This window comes from Micropterus dolomieu, linkage group LG20 (genome assembly GCF_021292245.1).
Source record: "Micropterus dolomieu isolate WLL.071019.BEF.003 ecotype Adirondacks linkage group LG20, ASM2129224v1, whole genome shotgun sequence".
In the NCBI taxonomy this organism is placed as follows: domain Eukaryota; kingdom Metazoa; phylum Chordata; class Actinopteri; order Centrarchiformes; family Centrarchidae; genus Micropterus; species Micropterus dolomieu.
In genome coordinates, this window is record NC_060169.1 from 22,722,850 (window position 1) to 22,740,372 (window position 17,523).

Sequence of the window (17,523 nt, forward strand, 5' to 3'; positions counted from 1 at the left end):
GTGTGTGTTTCAATGTAAATGATCCTTGTACCTTTTTATTGCCACCATAAGAACTGAATAGATAACCTAATTGGTCACTGACAAACTTTGATTAGTCACACACAGACACACACACACAAACCTCACTCATGTTGGGTGGTTACGGTATCTTATGCTCATGGTAACATTTCAATAAACAGTCAATAATCGATCAAACCCACATACACACTTTCTGGTCTGCATAGCTTCCATAAACTTAGGTCATCAGAACACACACACACACACACACACACACACACACACACACACACACACACACACACACACACCTGGGAGGGCTGGACCTGTGTATATGGGTGTCTCTTACGTAAACTAGTGATAACAGACAAACAGGTGAACAAAGAACAAACAGACTGACAGATCGACGGAGACTTCGACATTTGGTTTCCAGTAAAATGAGAGTAATTTAAAAATGTGCACTTATGATGTGGGATTTCACATCATTTCATTCTACTCTGACTGAAATCACTTTGCTGATATCTGAGGTTGGAAAACATTTTGTGAGTTGGAGGTGAACTGAAGGTAGGGGTGGATCGCTGAAGTCTTCAATATCAAGATACCAAGGTAAGGTTTTCTCTATTTTATTATAATTCAACGTGACATAATTTCATTTTCAAATACACAATAAACTGCATGTAATCAGTCAGAAAAACTTATTACTTACTTATTTCCTGTTTGAATATTTTTCCTCTTCGACACACAGACTCTACATAGGCCACCATACGGAGCATAGTAGACAAGCAAGATGGAAGAACTTAAATACAGAGGAAAGAAAAGAGAGGGAAGACACAGGTAAAAACTACTCTACAGTATGTGATGCTTTTTGAAAGTCATGTTTAATTTCTGTTTTATTTAAGACAGTGAGTGATTACAGATGAGACACAAAATGAAATGAGATTAATTTAAATACACATCACATTTGTGAACGGCAGCCCACTGAGCCTAGCTACCACAGTTTGATCTTAATTAGCTGGCCTGATCAAATATATACAATAGGGGGGAAGAAGTGTCTTGCTGGCACTTTATTTTTAGGCAGCAGAAATCCATCTTCTTCTCTGGGGGCTACTTTTATTCGTGAAACACATGCTGTCATTGTGAGGCTGTTGTGGACAAAACTAGGTCTGTGCTGTAGAGGCACGATAGGCTGCTGTAGAAATAACCTGTGGAAACATTCAATATTCCACTTGAAATTTTCATTAGGGGATGTAATGAAAAGCCACTATTTGTAGCTATATGCATTTATGTCACAAAAATATCTGTCTTGCTATTTGTATTCAGATTATGTTTTGTTTTGACAGTGGGAAACTGCAATTCACAACTGCATTAACTGCCATATTGCAGGCTTTTATTTTTTTTAAAACTACAGCTTGTTTATATAATGGGAGGAGGAGGAGGAGGAATGTAAAGTTGGTTTGAAGTGTCTATGAAAAAAGAAAGCTACTGGCAAAAAACTGGCTATATATGGCATAATTTTTTTTTAAGTTTTTGAGATTTATCTATGAGAAAACTTTTGAGAAATATCTGAAAAGCTCTTGTGGCCCATTTTGCCACAGTTCTTTATCTTTATCATGTCACCAAGTTTTAAAGGTAGACAGAGTGAGACAAATTTAGAAAAGAAAATGCATTGAAGCACACCATGCGGCTTTGAACTAAGCAGTTATTCCACTTCCTGTCCATAGGCACATAATCACAGTTTATTAACCTCTTCATCATTGTTCAGAGGTTAATTGTTAGTGAGATAGATATTGGTAATGGATTTCATTATTAAATTATTCGTCCGGTGATCTCTCATAAAGTATTGCATTACCAGGTTTCTATTTGGTATAATTTATAGTTTGAGGAAACAGTTAATTTCCCTTGTGCACTGCTGTGCTTCTCTTTATTACTGTGGCTGATATCATCCCCGCAGATACTGACTGCTGTTAGGGGAGTGCTGCTCCATTTAAAATGTTAAATACGTACTACAGCTTTAATTACATTGTGCATAGCGGTAGCTCTGAAGTGAAAATAATCGGCTTGTTCCTGGGTTTAGATTTTCTTTCAAATATCCTCTACATGATTAGAAAAATAATTTATAGGATAAAAACCTTCAAACTTCAACAACAAAACTCTGTATGTCTGTATATCTGTAACATCTGAGAATACTACAAAATGACTTCAGATGTTTTTATCATGTTTTCGTAACATTACGTGTTTAAATGGTGATTATATTTCCCCTAGCCTTTGACAAACTGGTTTTCATACAACGGAAAGTTCTCTTAAAAAAGTGCCTTTGCTCTTCCAGAATCAGCAGCTTTTCATGGTTATTTATGTAATAGACACTTATTTGAGTCATTGTATTACTGCACATCTCCCAAACACACCTTCTGCCAGCGTGGCTGTAGACATGCAGCGAAGATTCACCTAGCCTTGCTAGTATTTTTGATAGTTGCTATGACAAAGTCAAAGATCACAAAGTGTTAACAATTCAAAGTAGAAAAACCACACCCTGAGAATTATTATGTACTTGACATTAATCAGCCAGCAGTGGGGGAAAAGCTGAAAGACACTCAAACCTCATTAGTTTGGTTTATAGTGCCAAAAAGCACGAGTATAATCAGAGGTATTCTGGGGGCTTAATTGGCTTGAAACTATAGTTTCTTGGGTCAGAATCCAGCATAGACACCTATCAATTCAACCCTACTGTTCATCATCTTACAGCAATTCAAACTGACTAGTAACAATAAAGTAGACAGTCAAAAGTATAGAAACTAATATTGCATTGTGTATATATTTATATACTTGGGTTTGATGTTTACTGATTCTACTTTTATTTTATATTGTTTTTGTTTTACATTCTGCTGCTAAATAAAGGCACATCTTATCTTAACAAAAAGAAAATAAGAAGGGAGTATTGTATATAGTGCATTGGCAGCTGCAGGAACATTGGGAAAAATTGTGCCCAAAGCTGTACCCTGAACCCTGTCTGTGTTAAGAGTTTTTTATTGACAGACTGATAAATGAATCATAATTATCGTCACAAGCATCCAACTCCACACCCTGATCATGACCTGTCCCCTGACTTCCTTGTGACAGGCTAATGTGCTTTCTTGTTTACGACTTTTCCCGTATATCAAACCCTTCCTCACTGCCACATCTTTGCAATCACATTGTTCCCGACACTCTGACCTCTAGATTTAGGGCAATAAACTTGCACATTTAGGAAACTACACACCACAAATTTTCCCCTGAGTTTCACATAGATGCAAAGTAAATCCTATAAATTAAAAAACATTTCAAAGTCCAGCATCAGGTTATAATGCATTGGTTCTCACTGGCATTCTGCCATCTTAGATCTGCCACCTTGGTCAAGTGAGGGTGGGATTGACTCTGGCCTTCATAGATAGCATACCAGTGGCATGGCTGAAATCATTTAATGTATTTGTGTGTTCATGTGTGTCTCAGGGATACATGGGATCCATTCCAGCTGAACCCAGTAGGAGCTGAGAAGGAAACTAAGAGAAGATGTTTCCAACTGGCTCAATACCTGGTGGCTGTTATTGTGGGTTTAGCTGTCTTAACCAGTGCTGTTATCGCTAAGGTAGGATTATCTATCTATGTATCTACCTACCTACCTACCTACCTACCTACCTACCTACCTACCTACGAAGTTAAATCTTTTATCATTGGTGTCGAGGTACAGATGAAGAAGGTATAGTGAAGTCCCTATAGTGTTTCTGATTAAATAATTAAGTCTGATTTATAGGGCTGGCCCCGAATATTCGATCGTTGGGTACGCATTCGATTTTCAATTTTGAGATTCAAATATTGAGGCCTTTTTTCCACACGCCTGACCTCTGCTCACAGCAGTGAACGTAAGGCTCCAGTACACATCAAATAGAAAACAAAATGAAGCCCTTAGCTGTGTGGGAGCACTTTAAACTGAGTGATGACAATGGAAGAGTGGCAGTTATGGGGTTTATTAATGTTACAGTTGCTTATCCTAATTTCATTACAGATCAAAACACTCAAATAGCCTACATTTAAAAATTATTCAGTAAACTGTAGGCTAAAACAAACAAATAACATAATTAACACATTTATATAATTATATTAGGCCTATTGCAGAAGAACATTTAATAGGTTATAATAAAAGTTAAAAGCAGATTTTGCATAATAAAGTTGTTGTTTTAGTTCCACTACTGGAAATAGCGCTCATCCCATCTGATCTCTGGACCCCTGCCCGGCTAAACTATTCCCGTATTCTGCTCTAGACCTGCTCGGCACAGCCTCTCGCACTTTCTGCTACAGTTTCCCCCTGCTCGGTACAGCAGCCACCAACCTGGTTCTGCAGCATCTAGTCTTCCATTCTACCTTGCTCATCCCCAGCTCAATATCCGATCACTTCAACCCTGCAATAAATATTCCTCTTTTACCTAAGTCCTTGCCTTTCTTAGTCTTGCACTTGGGTCTACTATCCTAGCTGTACGAAAGTTCCAAACAAAGTTTGGGTAATAATAACTTGCTGTTTTGGTTAGCCTACACTATGAGAATAAAGTAACGGAGCGCTTTCTCTTTTTCTCTCTCTCTCTCTCACACACACACGCAGGCTTACAAACTCATGTCCGCCGTTGTCTGTCCCCCATCAGATTCTCCCCCCACTCATGTCATTGCCAGAACTTCTTGGGCATCCATCTTCTTCTGCTGTTCTGCTTCCATCTATCAGATACATAGTTGTAGCTCGAGAAATGCCTGCTTATCAACAGACATTTAAACAATCGGAGTAACACGACCGTTGAGCGCCCCCACCCCCAACATTGAGGGCATAACCTTTTAGATTTTTATTCAAACACAGCTATAACATGACAACGAGGTACAACTTTTCTTATCTAGACTAGAAGCAGAGAACAGCTGAATAACTGTACTAAACATTAACAATGATTACAACATTTATTACATTAATAATGAAACCAATCTTCATGCTGAGGCACTAGATAGTGTACTTGACCTGAGACACACATTTAAAGGGGAAAGTTAAAAGCTGTGCAATCTGATGCATTTTCAGTTAACAAATGAGTAAATAAAAATCAAATAGAAGTACTATTCTTTTACGGAAACATGCTCGACAGAAGTGATCACAAGGAAGCTCGTTTTCAGTCTCGATACTGCAAAAAATGAGTATTAAACCGAAATCAGAATCAATATTTGATCAGTTCCCAGTGTGCTCAACAACCAAAGCAGGCCCTATTAGTCGCCTACCACAACCTGAAAAAGGAGCTCTGCCTGATTTGGTTGTTTGATAAACTGAAAGTGCACCCCGTCACCAGAGTATACTGCTACTGTCAACTGTCACAGATAATGACGCCTGGTGGATTCTAGAGGCAGGCATTCAGTTACGCAAGGCGGCTTTTGAGTGTGTGTATTCCCGTTTTCAGCCACCCCTCGTCCCAGTGCAGGTTAAAAGTTAAAAAGTTACTGTCACGAGGCTGGTCCGTGTTCACCTTGGGTAACTATGACCTGGATGACTGAGAATCTTCACAGACATCAAGCTGTTCCCTGTGTTTAACATTTTGTATTTTTGGCATTGCATTTTTGGTTGTTGGTATAGCTTTTTAGCAGTAAGTCCCCTGAGGGCTTATCTGAACATTCATTCGTATCCCTCAGCATTGCCTATTATACAATCTAAATGAAAATAATTTGTTGAGATGAAATGTTTAAAAACGCCATTTTAATACAATTCATGATTTTATCATTTATATGTTGACACAAGATGCTCACTGTTTGTCTGAATTCTGACAAACAAAATTTTAAAAAGCAAATTTAAAGTAAAGTAAAAGTTATTTTTCTCCAGACAAGTGACTCATGTGAACATTTAACCCTACCTATGGCTATTAGGAAAGAAAAAGGCTGTTGTAAATATATATAAACCGCATAGGTAATGTTATATTGCTCACTCACAAACAGCAAAAACATAAATAGTTATCTGTCTCCGCCTGGCCACACATAACATGAACAAGTGCTATTTACGGTAGGGCAGGGCTGACCCCTTTGTACCCATCTCTTTGTTTTATCTCGATCTGTCTTATTGTGAATCTCTGCCTCCCTCTTTCTAGATAATGTTCATTTTCTCTCTATCAATCTTTAACTTTGGAGTATGAGCGTGTTTGCATTGCCTGCCCCTCTGCTTCTGCATTTATTCCCATTCAATTTCTCTTCTTCCTGCTTTGGCCTTGCCTTTCTCTCTCTGTTTCTTGATGATAAATCACAGGACTATGCTCCGTCACAAAACAATGTATTCCCTTTTCTATAACATGCTTTTGGTCTCTGTCCAATCAGGGCTCCCTCTTGGTGTTGTCAACGTTGTCCAGTCCAACCTCAATGCGCAGCCCCAAGGAAAAACAGTTCTACATGCTGATGTTGGTTTTCTGCCTGGTCTGCCCCAACGTCCTGGTGTTTATTAAATCATTGTGGAGGTGTGCCTTCAAGAGCTTTGTCCAGCCCAACATGAGGACCATGTTATTTGTACGTTTTTCTAAAGTATAGTATTTATTATGTAACCTGCTTTGCATATGCATATTATATTATATAATATATATATACACACATATATACATACACATACACACACACACACACACACACACACACACACAATTAAATATCATTTACAATTAGATAGTGGATAAAATTATGTAATAAATCCTTATTTACATCCTCACATGGTAGTAAACGACAAGGATATTACATCAATATCAGTTTTGATCTTTGTCGTTCATTATTTATGATTCTGCTCATCTGAGGAACATAACTAATGGATTATTGTCAAATACTCAGTTATACAAAACCAAAAACATGACCTTACACAACTTTAGTGTGTGCTCAAGTGTGCAGACATAATGATGCGTGTCTTTGTGTCTTTCCCAGATTTGTGCCATTGAGTGTTTGGTATCTCTTGGTACTTCAGTCCTGGTGCTAGTCGTTATGCCTCAGTTTGATGTGTTGACAAATCTCTTCATCAGCGGAGGAGTCTGTATTGTGTCTGCCATTATGCAGATAGTATTCAGACTCCAGAGAGAAACATGGAAAATCTTGTTCCCAATCTGCTCCCTCATTCTCACAGTCGCTGGTAACTTTCTTTACATTTGCTGTCTACTTGCAAAGCTGTCTGCCAGCTTGTCTGTCTCATTTGATACTATGATATTAGTCACTTTCACTCTAAACAAGAATACATTCAAAAAAGAAGAACTCCATGATCAATTCTACCTTCTTAAAATGGTGCTGTTGAGTGTCGAGTCCCATTTGGTTTGTTATTATCCCAATATGAAAAATAGAAGAATATCTGATACTGACACAGTTCTTCACTCCTTGCTTGGCACAAAACACTGCGATAAAATGTACCTTTCAAAGTTTGCCAGTTCATAGGAGGTAATTTGTTTAATAGCCATGTATTTCCAAATTAGAACTAGGAATGGGGTGAAGAAGACAAAGAGGATGCCAATCTGTTATCCTCCTCCTCCTTCGCAGAACATGTGCAATAAGAGATGTCATACTGATGGTTTTGCTGTGTTTCTCCCACTTGTTTTGAAACACATTGCAGTTGTAGTTTGTGTCTCCAGGTTTGACTGAGCTGAGGTATGTCTCTAATTATCTGTCAAGTCAGCTCTTTCAATTTCTTTCCAATGTTGACGTGTGCTTATCCATGCAATGTCTGGTTTAATAAATCAGCCACCCTCATTATAACCACGGTCTCAGATGAATGAGATTTACTAACTGGCATGGCAACACGGGCAAGTTCTGATTTGAGGATTCAAACACAAGTTAGAAAGTAGGTTGCAAGCTCTATGATGGAGAAAAACACCTCAACAGCTCATCCTATTTAGAAAACAGAGTTGATCAGTATATTTTTTTCAATCACTAGTTGATTAGTTACCCAGGCAAATACTGCATTTTTTAAGTAATGTGACACTCTGCTCAGCCACGCCCCCTTAAGTTACTGTTGCTACTGTCTATCAATGCATCTCCCAGGAGAATTATTGTCTAATTTTTGAAAAAATTTAAAAAGCAGTCTCAGAAAGGAGACAGAAAGGTTTGCATTATACATTTGAAGGTTATATTCAGGCTGTGAAACTGATGTGAAACAAATAAAGACAGAAGCTAAAGCCTACCGATCACAGAGTAAAAATGAACCACTGCATCACCTTATGATTGAAGTACAAAGATATTGAGGATTAACACTGTTCCTGTAAAACTGGGTAGGTCTCTAGTCACTATTACAATCATTAAAAGCAAAAACAGTAGAGATATATAATGTTACATTCAGTAGTAATTTAGCTAGCGTTAGCTAACTAACATTATATTAAAAACAATAGACAGCCTACATTTTTCTGGATTTGTTTTAGGTTTTGGAAAGGGAATAAATCGTACTTCTCCTTTCAACCTCTCTGAGTAGCGACTGTAACTATTTCAAGTGCCCCAGGAATGGGATTTGACCATATCTTGGAAAAATACAGAAAAAAACAACAACTAGAAAACAACTCCTTTTGCATACCAGTCAATGGAGCGCAGCCATGAAAGTGTCGGACGTCAGTTAGAGCAAGAACTATACTGCGCTGCGATTGGCCAGGTGCGTATTCGGGGCGTGGCTTAGCAAAAGTCAATTGGCTTGCGCTGTAATTCACAAGACAGACACAGAAACCAAGCTACAAAGCAACTAACTGCCTCACTACTTTACTAACTAACTGACAAATTAACAGGTTACTGCCTCCTGGGGGTTGACTACTATGTTCGTGTATCGTCATTTGTGGATAGTCAGAGCGCCGACTGCTTTGTCTACGTTGGTATTGGAATTTTCTCTTCACTCCTGATCTCCCTGTGCTGGTGGGAAAATCCACTGCAAGCTACTAACCGTATGCAGGTATAATTTTTTATGTTTCTATTGTTCTGTTTTCACTGCTCCAACCTTCCAACTAGAAAACTACTTTTTTTAAGTCTGACACAAAACTGGATTTACACCATCATCTATTCACCCCATTGACTATCTAATGATGTAAAAAGCTGAAAAACCCGCTCTAACCTTAAAATTATATATAGGTTGCCTTAAAATATATAAAGGTTATTTTAATTGTTGCAACTTTTTTGAAATTCTATTGCCCAAGTGGCCAGCTGTGCCAGCTGTTACAGATGGATATTGAACTGTTTTGAGCCATTTGTTGAAAATAAATACCATTGTCTTCACATTATCAGTTTTTCCATCTCTTTCTTTCTCCCTGCAGGACAAGCTGTCAGAATTGGATGGTTTCAGGGACTTTGCATTTGTCATCAGCAGTATTTTGAGGATAATAGTGATAGGTAATTATCTGCCATCAATGTCTTTATCAACACTCAAAAAAACATGCTGGAAAAATGACACAGATTCTTAAAATAAACACCGCTGTGTTTCGCTATTGCTAAGATTCAATTTATTTCATTTCTAATCAGCTCACTTTCATGTTAACCTAACCTTAACACATGGTTCTCTTTTTATGTTGTATTTATTGTATATTATATATCATTTTACATCAATGGCACGTTGTATTCTGTTGTAGGGGCGGTATACCTCATCTACCATGCACTTATTCAGAAATCTATCAAATGGTCGGACTTTAACCTAAAGAATAATGACTGGGAAATACTGCAAATAGGACTCGTGGTGTTTTTCTTACAGGTAGGTAGTAAGGAAGACAGAAAAACAGAAATGGACAGTAGGTACAGTTGTGGTCAAAAATGTACATACATTTGTTTAATTTAATTACTACAACCCTTATTTTTCTGTGATGAAATCACTGGAGCACATACTTCTTTGTTACAAATTAATTTTGAATTTATTATGGGTCTTCCAAAACTCCAAACTCCTCAAAAATTAGGAAAAACACAGGCGTAATCGGAAATATAGTGACGTGATTTTTATTATGCCGACCTGTTTTGCAAGGGCAAACAGTGAAAAAACTTGCATAAAGAAAACAAAACTAAAAAAACTTAAAAAATAAAAAATAAATAACTTACTCAATAATACAGTTACAAAAAGGGTTCTTCAGTAACTCAACTTCTCTCTCCTTACAAAAATACAGCTCACTAGTTACCTGCTCTGTAACCAGGCCAAGACTGTTTGCAGGCCCAAAGCTGCCACTTTTAAAGCCAGTAGCCCCTCCCACTAAGCTTAACAATTATTTAAACAATACAATAAACACACTTTATGAACTACAGAAAAAGGATTTATATTTATTACACTTCGACATATTTTCAACAATCTCCACAACCATTTTCCTTCCCCTGTAACAGTTATTTGCATCATAAATTATTATTACAACCAAAACCATAATTGAGCAGTTCACGTGATCATGAAAGCACGCAAGAAAATACTATTTAAAAGACAGAAATGTTACGCTCCTGTTTTGCCAAACCGAACGGGAAACAACAGAGCAAACCTGCCATGCACCTCGACACAGTAAGTGTTTATGATGTTTGTTAAATGTATGTTTAAAGAACAGTAGAGCTACCAAGTGTGCACCCTTGATCACGCCATTAAAACAGTACAGGAAAAATGTATAATAGTAACGTTTATGTACGGCTTAATTAAGGCTGTAAGGGAGCGAGTGTGTGCGTATGTGTGTGTGCACTGCCCGCACTGCCTCCACTCAGTGCGCTCCATCACAATGACCAAATCTACCGGGTAATTACTGGAAACTCAAACTGCCATGACATGTATGTTCTTTACAAGTGTATGTTAAGCTGTATGTCTTTAACCACAACTGTGTCTATTGCCATATGTTCATATGAGTCGTTGTCCACCTTCTTACCTTCTTTAGGTGCTAAAATGTGCAAATTGCATTTGTCTATTTCTACTGAAGGTTTTGCACAAGTAAAATTGAAGAAAAGCAGTACCATCTAAACTGTATTTGAGCTCATGCAATAAACATTATTTAGAGGCGCAAAATAATTGCCACAGCACCTGATCTACCACTGCGCCAGACACAACTCAGTCTGAAGTTTGACATCTGATAAAAGCAGGTGTAAAATCACCAGACACACTGAGGGAGAACTGCAATAATATAGCCATTTAACCATTTATTATACAGGCCTTTTAGACTGATTTCCTCTTCCAGTTTAGTCAAAGGCTAAAATCTCCCACATGATTTTTTTTTCCAGCAGGATTATCTCAATCACTGATCAGAATCAGATCTTACTGGTATTTACTTACATCTGTAATCTAATGGAACTAACTGGCTAGTAGACTTAATAAATATTCCCCCTGCCTCCTGTCTCAGGCCTTCTGCTCTGCAGCCTGCCACTGGTTTGGTGTGGTGGCCTGTAAGATTCATGCAGTCAGGATGAGTTTTGCGCTGCCAGTGTGTTGCACAGGACCTGCAGTGCTTCTGCTGGGACTGATACTTTTTATAACCCAGGCACAAAAATTGAGTGGAGCAGACCAGGGAAGCATCCCAGGTGAGTTTTTTTTTTTTAACATTATCCTATATAATGTACCGATAACACTGACAATTTTTTATCCTCTGCTTAGATTTGCTTTTCTTTAATCCAATTTAGTTTAACTTATTTAGTTTTTAAATAGAAAGCTGAAAACTTTGTGGATCTCTTCAGTTGTGGTGAATTGTCATCTTTGGCAAGAAGTTACTGCTATACTTTGGAAAGCAAATTTATAGCTAAAAGTAATTACACTTACTGTCAACATCCTAAAACATTAGCTATGCTTCCTTTGCAGCATTTTGTGAAAGCTTGGTCAACTTGAACAATAAGAACACAACCCCTGTAGTTTTACTGGAAATCACAAGGAGCATTTGTCGAACTTCACTCAACAGGTACATGTTTATGTGAATGTGTGCATGTGTAAATGAGCGAGTTAATAATAAATATGCTTAATGTGAATAAAAGGTAATATGCTATAACAATATATTAAGTAATATACGTACAGGAATCTATATACACATTCAGTCCACCGTGTATATTGTTCCCAAAATGTTTATGGACTATTTGATTGACAGCTACTACTTGCAATGGCCTTTTTTAATGCTGGCACTGGAGGGAGTGTGTATGTGGTCAGGCTTCGTCACATGTACCTACTACGTATGGAAGATCAAGGTATCAACACACACACATACCCCTTCATTTACAATAAGCTTTAAAACAGGTTCAGAGTTAGTTTCAAGACTCCATTTAATCTAAAAATATAGCCGCAAGTGGCAATGATCAGGATCCAAGCAAGTTGTAAAAAAAATGCAACATTAGACATTTTCAGATGAGAAGAACAGACACAGACGACTTAAGAGATTAAAGTGATGAAAGAATTTGGACTGGAAATGCAAACTTGATTTTTACAGCATCACCTTGAGATCAGAGAGTGTCATTATATGTACCTGACTACTGGGTGACATGTTCAACCCACCTACAACATTTTGTGTCTCCAAGATTTATAGTTTAAGCTGCATAAACTCTTTTTAGCAGAGAAAAAGAAGAAGAAAGTGCTAGGAATCCAAGTAAAATAGAGACCTTAGACCAGGGGTCGGGCATCAGATTTTTTTCAAGCCGTTACATGATGGACCAGAACATAGTAAAATTATTTCAAACCGTTGGATAACCTACTCATGTGCACGTTTAGCTCAGTTGTGAGAGTGCGAGACTCCCGTTGAGGGGATTGTGTGAGCGATCCCAAAATCCAGGGACTCTTTTTTTTCTCCCTTGTTAAACAAATTGATTAGCCCATTAGGACACTTTTTCACATGCTCACAATAAAGTCTGTGCTGCAGTGTGTGTGCGCATCCCGGTGTTTGATCCGCATTCATAAACCTAAAATGCTTATTTTTGCGTTTACTGACGGCTTTTCAGAGGTGTGTCAAGCAGCAATCTGGTCTGCCAATTGCTGACCACTGCCTTAGACTCACTATGATCTGAACAACCCGATTGTTAAGAAGTCTGCCTCGGTCACCTGGGGATTTGAATCCTGGTTCAGGTAAGTTGAGGTAGTGACGTCACATGTGCCAGAACTAGATAGTTTTGCCAGTTTAAGCTTAAAATGCTTACAACAGTCAAGATGTCAGTGAGAAAATTCTGAAATAAATCACACATCATATTGTTGGTTTTGAGTGTGTTGTCAATTATTTTGGTGACATTTGAACAAAAACTGAGCAAAAAAGAAAATGTTGTGCATACTGTACAAATTATAGCAAAATACTGAATATCACTGCAGACCAATCTAAAAATCCTTTGAAACACTTGATATTGGCCATCTAGAGAATGCCTGTATTGATTTTGGTAGCGTTTGAAGAAAAAGTTCTGGAGATATAGATGTTAATTCATTTAGTATATTCTGAAAAACAAAGTGACTGGCTTCTAAATTGATCATAGGTTGTAGTGAAGCAAACGTTACTCACAAATCAGTGGATGTACTAAAAAAAATTTCAGCCTCACCTAGGACGTACGGGTGATTGTCTTAGATTTTTTGTAGTTTGGAATGAGAAATGTCTAGAAATTTACATTTGTTGTAATAAGCCACGCCCATTTTGAGCAACCATTACCAAATTTTATGCAAGAACAGAGCAGTGACCCGAGATTGTACAAACCAAATTTTGTACAAATCCATGTTGCAAATTATGACGTATAAACTTTTTTGCAAGTGTAGCGCCCCCTAGTGGAAGAATATCCCAGGACTGCTCAGCGAAGCTCGGACGGAGCATCTGAACAGACACATCTAGTTTGGTTACAATAGCTTAAGCCAATTTTGATTTACAGTGATTTATGTAAAACTGCACGTAAAAACACAAAAGTAAAAATTTATGGGAAAAAAAACAGATTGACGAATCAAAATTCTTTTGATCAGCGACGTCTTTGGATGATCCTGCCAAAATTTCAAGTGGACTGGCGAAACCATCTGGGACTAGTTCGCAAAAACAGGTTTTAGAGAAAAGTGGTAAAAAGTCATTAATTTGTAGGGCTAGTCAGGGACAGCCCTACAAATCGACTCACAGTAGGCCTGGACAATAAAACAATAATTATTGCGATATAATTTTTTTCAATATCAATATAACAAATGTTCAATCTCTCGCCTGTCATTAACCAGTCTTCTGCTGACTTTTGCGTGCATTCTGTGCTGCCAACGATTGCATGCACGTCGCCGTTCCTCGCAGGTCTATTTCAAGTAGCTGGCTATTTAAAAATGACAAAATATTCTTTTTGTGGTTCATCAACGGTGATAAATTATCCGAAAGTCCCGCAAGGTGCAGACAACTGGGCCAGTGAGGCTCGGTCTCTTCAGCAAGTGTTCGTCTTACGCTACTACACACGCTACGCCTACACATGCGCACTGATGACCCAGGATTAGGGTTACAATTTTGGATTTATTTACGTATTTTAAAAACAATTTATAGAAAGTTTTTTTTTCTTTTTACACGTTTATATACAGCATTAAACGTTGAAATGTATATTGTAATAGGTTGCTATTGGACAGTCAAACTTAAAATCACAACATATTGCATGGCACATTTTATTAAATGTTAGGTCTGTGTACTACAACTAATTTCAATAACACAGGAGCCTCTTATCTTAAGATCGGAAAAAAAGACATGCACCTAAATGTCTCTATGGTTCACCATGTTGTAGGTCCAGCGTATAGAGAGAACCTCTCAGCTCTTTGTTCGTCGACTCTATGAATCAGCTTTCATTGACCTGTCTCTGCTACTCAACACCAAGATGAAGGTGCCACGAGCTCGAAACCAAGAGAGGTAAGAGGGGTCTGAGAATTACTTTATTTTGTATTTAATTTCATTATTTTAAACCTTTTTATATACAGTCTATGTTTTTTTAAACATGTATAGGGAACAAAACACACTAGAGGTGATAATTGTGTGCGGACGTAGAAGGGGTTTTAGTCGTTAGTCGTATCTGCACATGTGGTTACTGTGCAAAATCATTGGCACCATGAGGTATCCTCAGCCACCATAACAGATTAAAGTTTGTTTCTTAGACTGTTGACAGATAAGCATGTTCACAACATGATATGTTTAAAACCTCTGCTGAAAATCTCCTCCTTCTCCTCTCTAGCCACGACGACATACAGAACTGCGTGATCTATCTTTGTGCTACCATGTGGCATGAAACCTATGATGAAATGCTGAAGATTCTCACCTCCATGTTCAGGTTAGGGACACTGTCACTGCAGACACCTAGGTGTAACAGTATCAAATACACAATATGGGATTAATTTCTATTTCACTTCCCTTTAAAGAGCAGCTTAACAGAAACTGTAAATCTTGTATTTTCTGACCTCCACTGGTTTCTCACCTTGTGCAGTGATGTAGAAGTGTACTCCAAGCAGGTTCCAAAATAAACTTTTTGATCTATCTGCCAGTGGCTGAAAAAAATGAACTGCCAAAATAGTTTTTAATTGGCACAACTTTAATCGATTCTAGTTTCATAAAATGATTGCACTTTAAATCACCACCTCATCATCTTTGTCACCCCTGTTCACCCCAAAACCCTGCTCACTACAATCTAACATCACTTACAAGTGTGTGATATGGCAAATAAAGAGACACTGTCAGTCTGACCCCCACTCAGTGTGGCAGCCACTCTGCTGGAGCTTTGACACAAGAAGCACATATCTGGCCCTTTGTAAAAGTTTCTGTGTGGTACCTGTGTTGTCGCTGAGACAAACTGAAAGGCTCTCCTGTGTTTGTGGGGGAGTGTCAGTATGACTAATCTATTGTTAGTCACAAGATCGCTGACGTAATCTGCACTCTGCGCATGCGTTGGCGTCTGTAGCCACCTGTCGGAAGCTCCGTCTTAAACCGGACTCTTATCCAGTTTTATTCCACTCTTTTTCGTTACATTTTTTATATCCTTTTTATTTAACTTAAGTTTTTAACTTAAGTTTTTAACTTAAGTTTTACGTGGGTTAAGGATTTTAGTCATCCGACATGGATTTTAAACTAGATGACCGTAAAAACACGATCAAAGCTACTGATCACAACAAAGCTCCGGTGACTATGCTAGCCGAGGTAACTCTGCCCCATGAGGACTGCACACTCCTTAAAAAAGCGAACAAGAAGATTGCTGACCTTATGGAAGACATCTGACGACTTTCAGAGGAACTCAAAGAGAAAGATTCCCTGCTGACTGGCTTTATGGATGTGGCTTCAGTACAAGCCAAACAGATTGTTTCTCTTAGCGCAACCGCTAACATCCAGGACACCGTGTTATGGGACCCCTCTAGCCTTCCCAGGCTTTCCTCCTGCTCGACTACAAAGCATCAGTCAACTTGGGCTGAAGTGGTGGTTCGTGGCTGCAAGAGAGGCTCGGATGAGGCTGCCTCTCCTCCGCACATCGGCCTCTCCAACCGCTATGCAGCCCCGTCTGACGACACTCCGGTCCATCCAGCGGATGCACCTGCGGCTTCGAGTCTCCCTGATACGGATCTCTTTCAGCGGACAGTGCCTGCCGACACTGTTGCATCTCCTTCACCGGCTACATCTCCTGCGCTGGGCCGCCGGTCTGCCGCTGGGCTTGATCGGTGGCCATCATCCTGGTCAAAAACCTCCGCTTCCCAACGTAGGATCCTGAAGGAGGCTGTGCTCAGACGCTCCGGAGGCCGTCTCTACCCTGCACCGTCGGCTAGCCCTTCTCTCAGGTCTGTTACTGCTACTCTAACACAACACTCGGCAGCTCACACACTCCATCCTCAGTCCGCACGCAGTGTTGAAGCAGATTCTGCTCAGTCCTGCTCTGGAACCACACAACCGGCATCTCTTCATCCTCTTTTCTCCCCAACCACACTAATAATTGGTGACTCCATAACCAGAAACATCCGTTTCTTTAACACTACCACTCACTGCTTCCCTGGTGCCACCACGGCTGACATTTTAAAAAAAACTCCAGGACCTAATGCCATCGCTCCCGTGCTCCATCACAAAAGTGATAGTCCATGTGGGAACAAATGACACAGCTCTTCAACAGTCTGAACTGACAAAATCAGATTTTAACCGTCTTCTTAACTTTTTAAAGCAGTGTGGAAAGTCCATTTTTATCTCTGGTCCCATTCCCACAGTTGGTTGCGGTGCTGGCCGCTTCAGTAGACTCCTTGGCCTCCACGACTGGCTCCAGTCCACCTGCAGGGCTCACCGTGTGTGTTATGTGGATAATTTTAATATTTTCTGGCAAAGAATGCCTCTTTTTAAGACAGACGGACTTCACCCAAACAAACGGGGCTCAGAAATGTTAGCTGCTCACATACAGCATGTGGTGCGGTCCACACATGACTTACGTGAATGACTAATCATTCATGCAGCACACCTGGACGCACCACCGGTCACTGAACAGATCTCTGCCTCACTGCCACAAACAACTGTCTCCACCTGCTGGCATGTAAAGCCGTCTGCTCCCAGCGCTGTTCCAAAGACTTCTATTCCTGTCATCATCACGCATAGACCAGTAAACCGAAATGTGCACATCCCACACAGAAAT

At 39.1% G+C, this 17,523-nt stretch overlaps 1 protein-coding gene across 1 annotated transcript in view; it reads left to right on the forward strand.

The window, feature by feature from the left end:
• The first annotated feature begins 784 nt into the window (after window positions 1–784).
• The window catches only part of chs1 (chitin synthase 1), a 36,320-nt gene continuing 19,581 nt past the window's right edge, over window positions 785–17,523 (forward strand). The window contains exons 1-12 of the mRNA XM_046032890.1: window positions 785–831; window positions 3,484–3,619; window positions 6,355–6,540; window positions 6,943–7,144; window positions 8,772–8,932; window positions 9,291–9,366; window positions 9,603–9,721; window positions 11,322–11,499; window positions 11,774–11,870; window positions 12,054–12,150; window positions 14,665–14,786; window positions 15,106–15,201. Coding sequence (XP_045888846.1) covers window positions 785–831; window positions 3,484–3,619; window positions 6,355–6,540; window positions 6,943–7,144; window positions 8,772–8,932; window positions 9,291–9,366; window positions 9,603–9,721; window positions 11,322–11,499; window positions 11,774–11,870; window positions 12,054–12,150; window positions 14,665–14,786; window positions 15,106–15,201 — 1,517 coding nt within the window. The remainder of the gene's footprint in view (window positions 832–3,483; window positions 3,620–6,354; window positions 6,541–6,942; window positions 7,145–8,771; window positions 8,933–9,290; window positions 9,367–9,602; window positions 9,722–11,321; window positions 11,500–11,773; window positions 11,871–12,053; window positions 12,151–14,664; window positions 14,787–15,105; window positions 15,202–17,523) is intronic.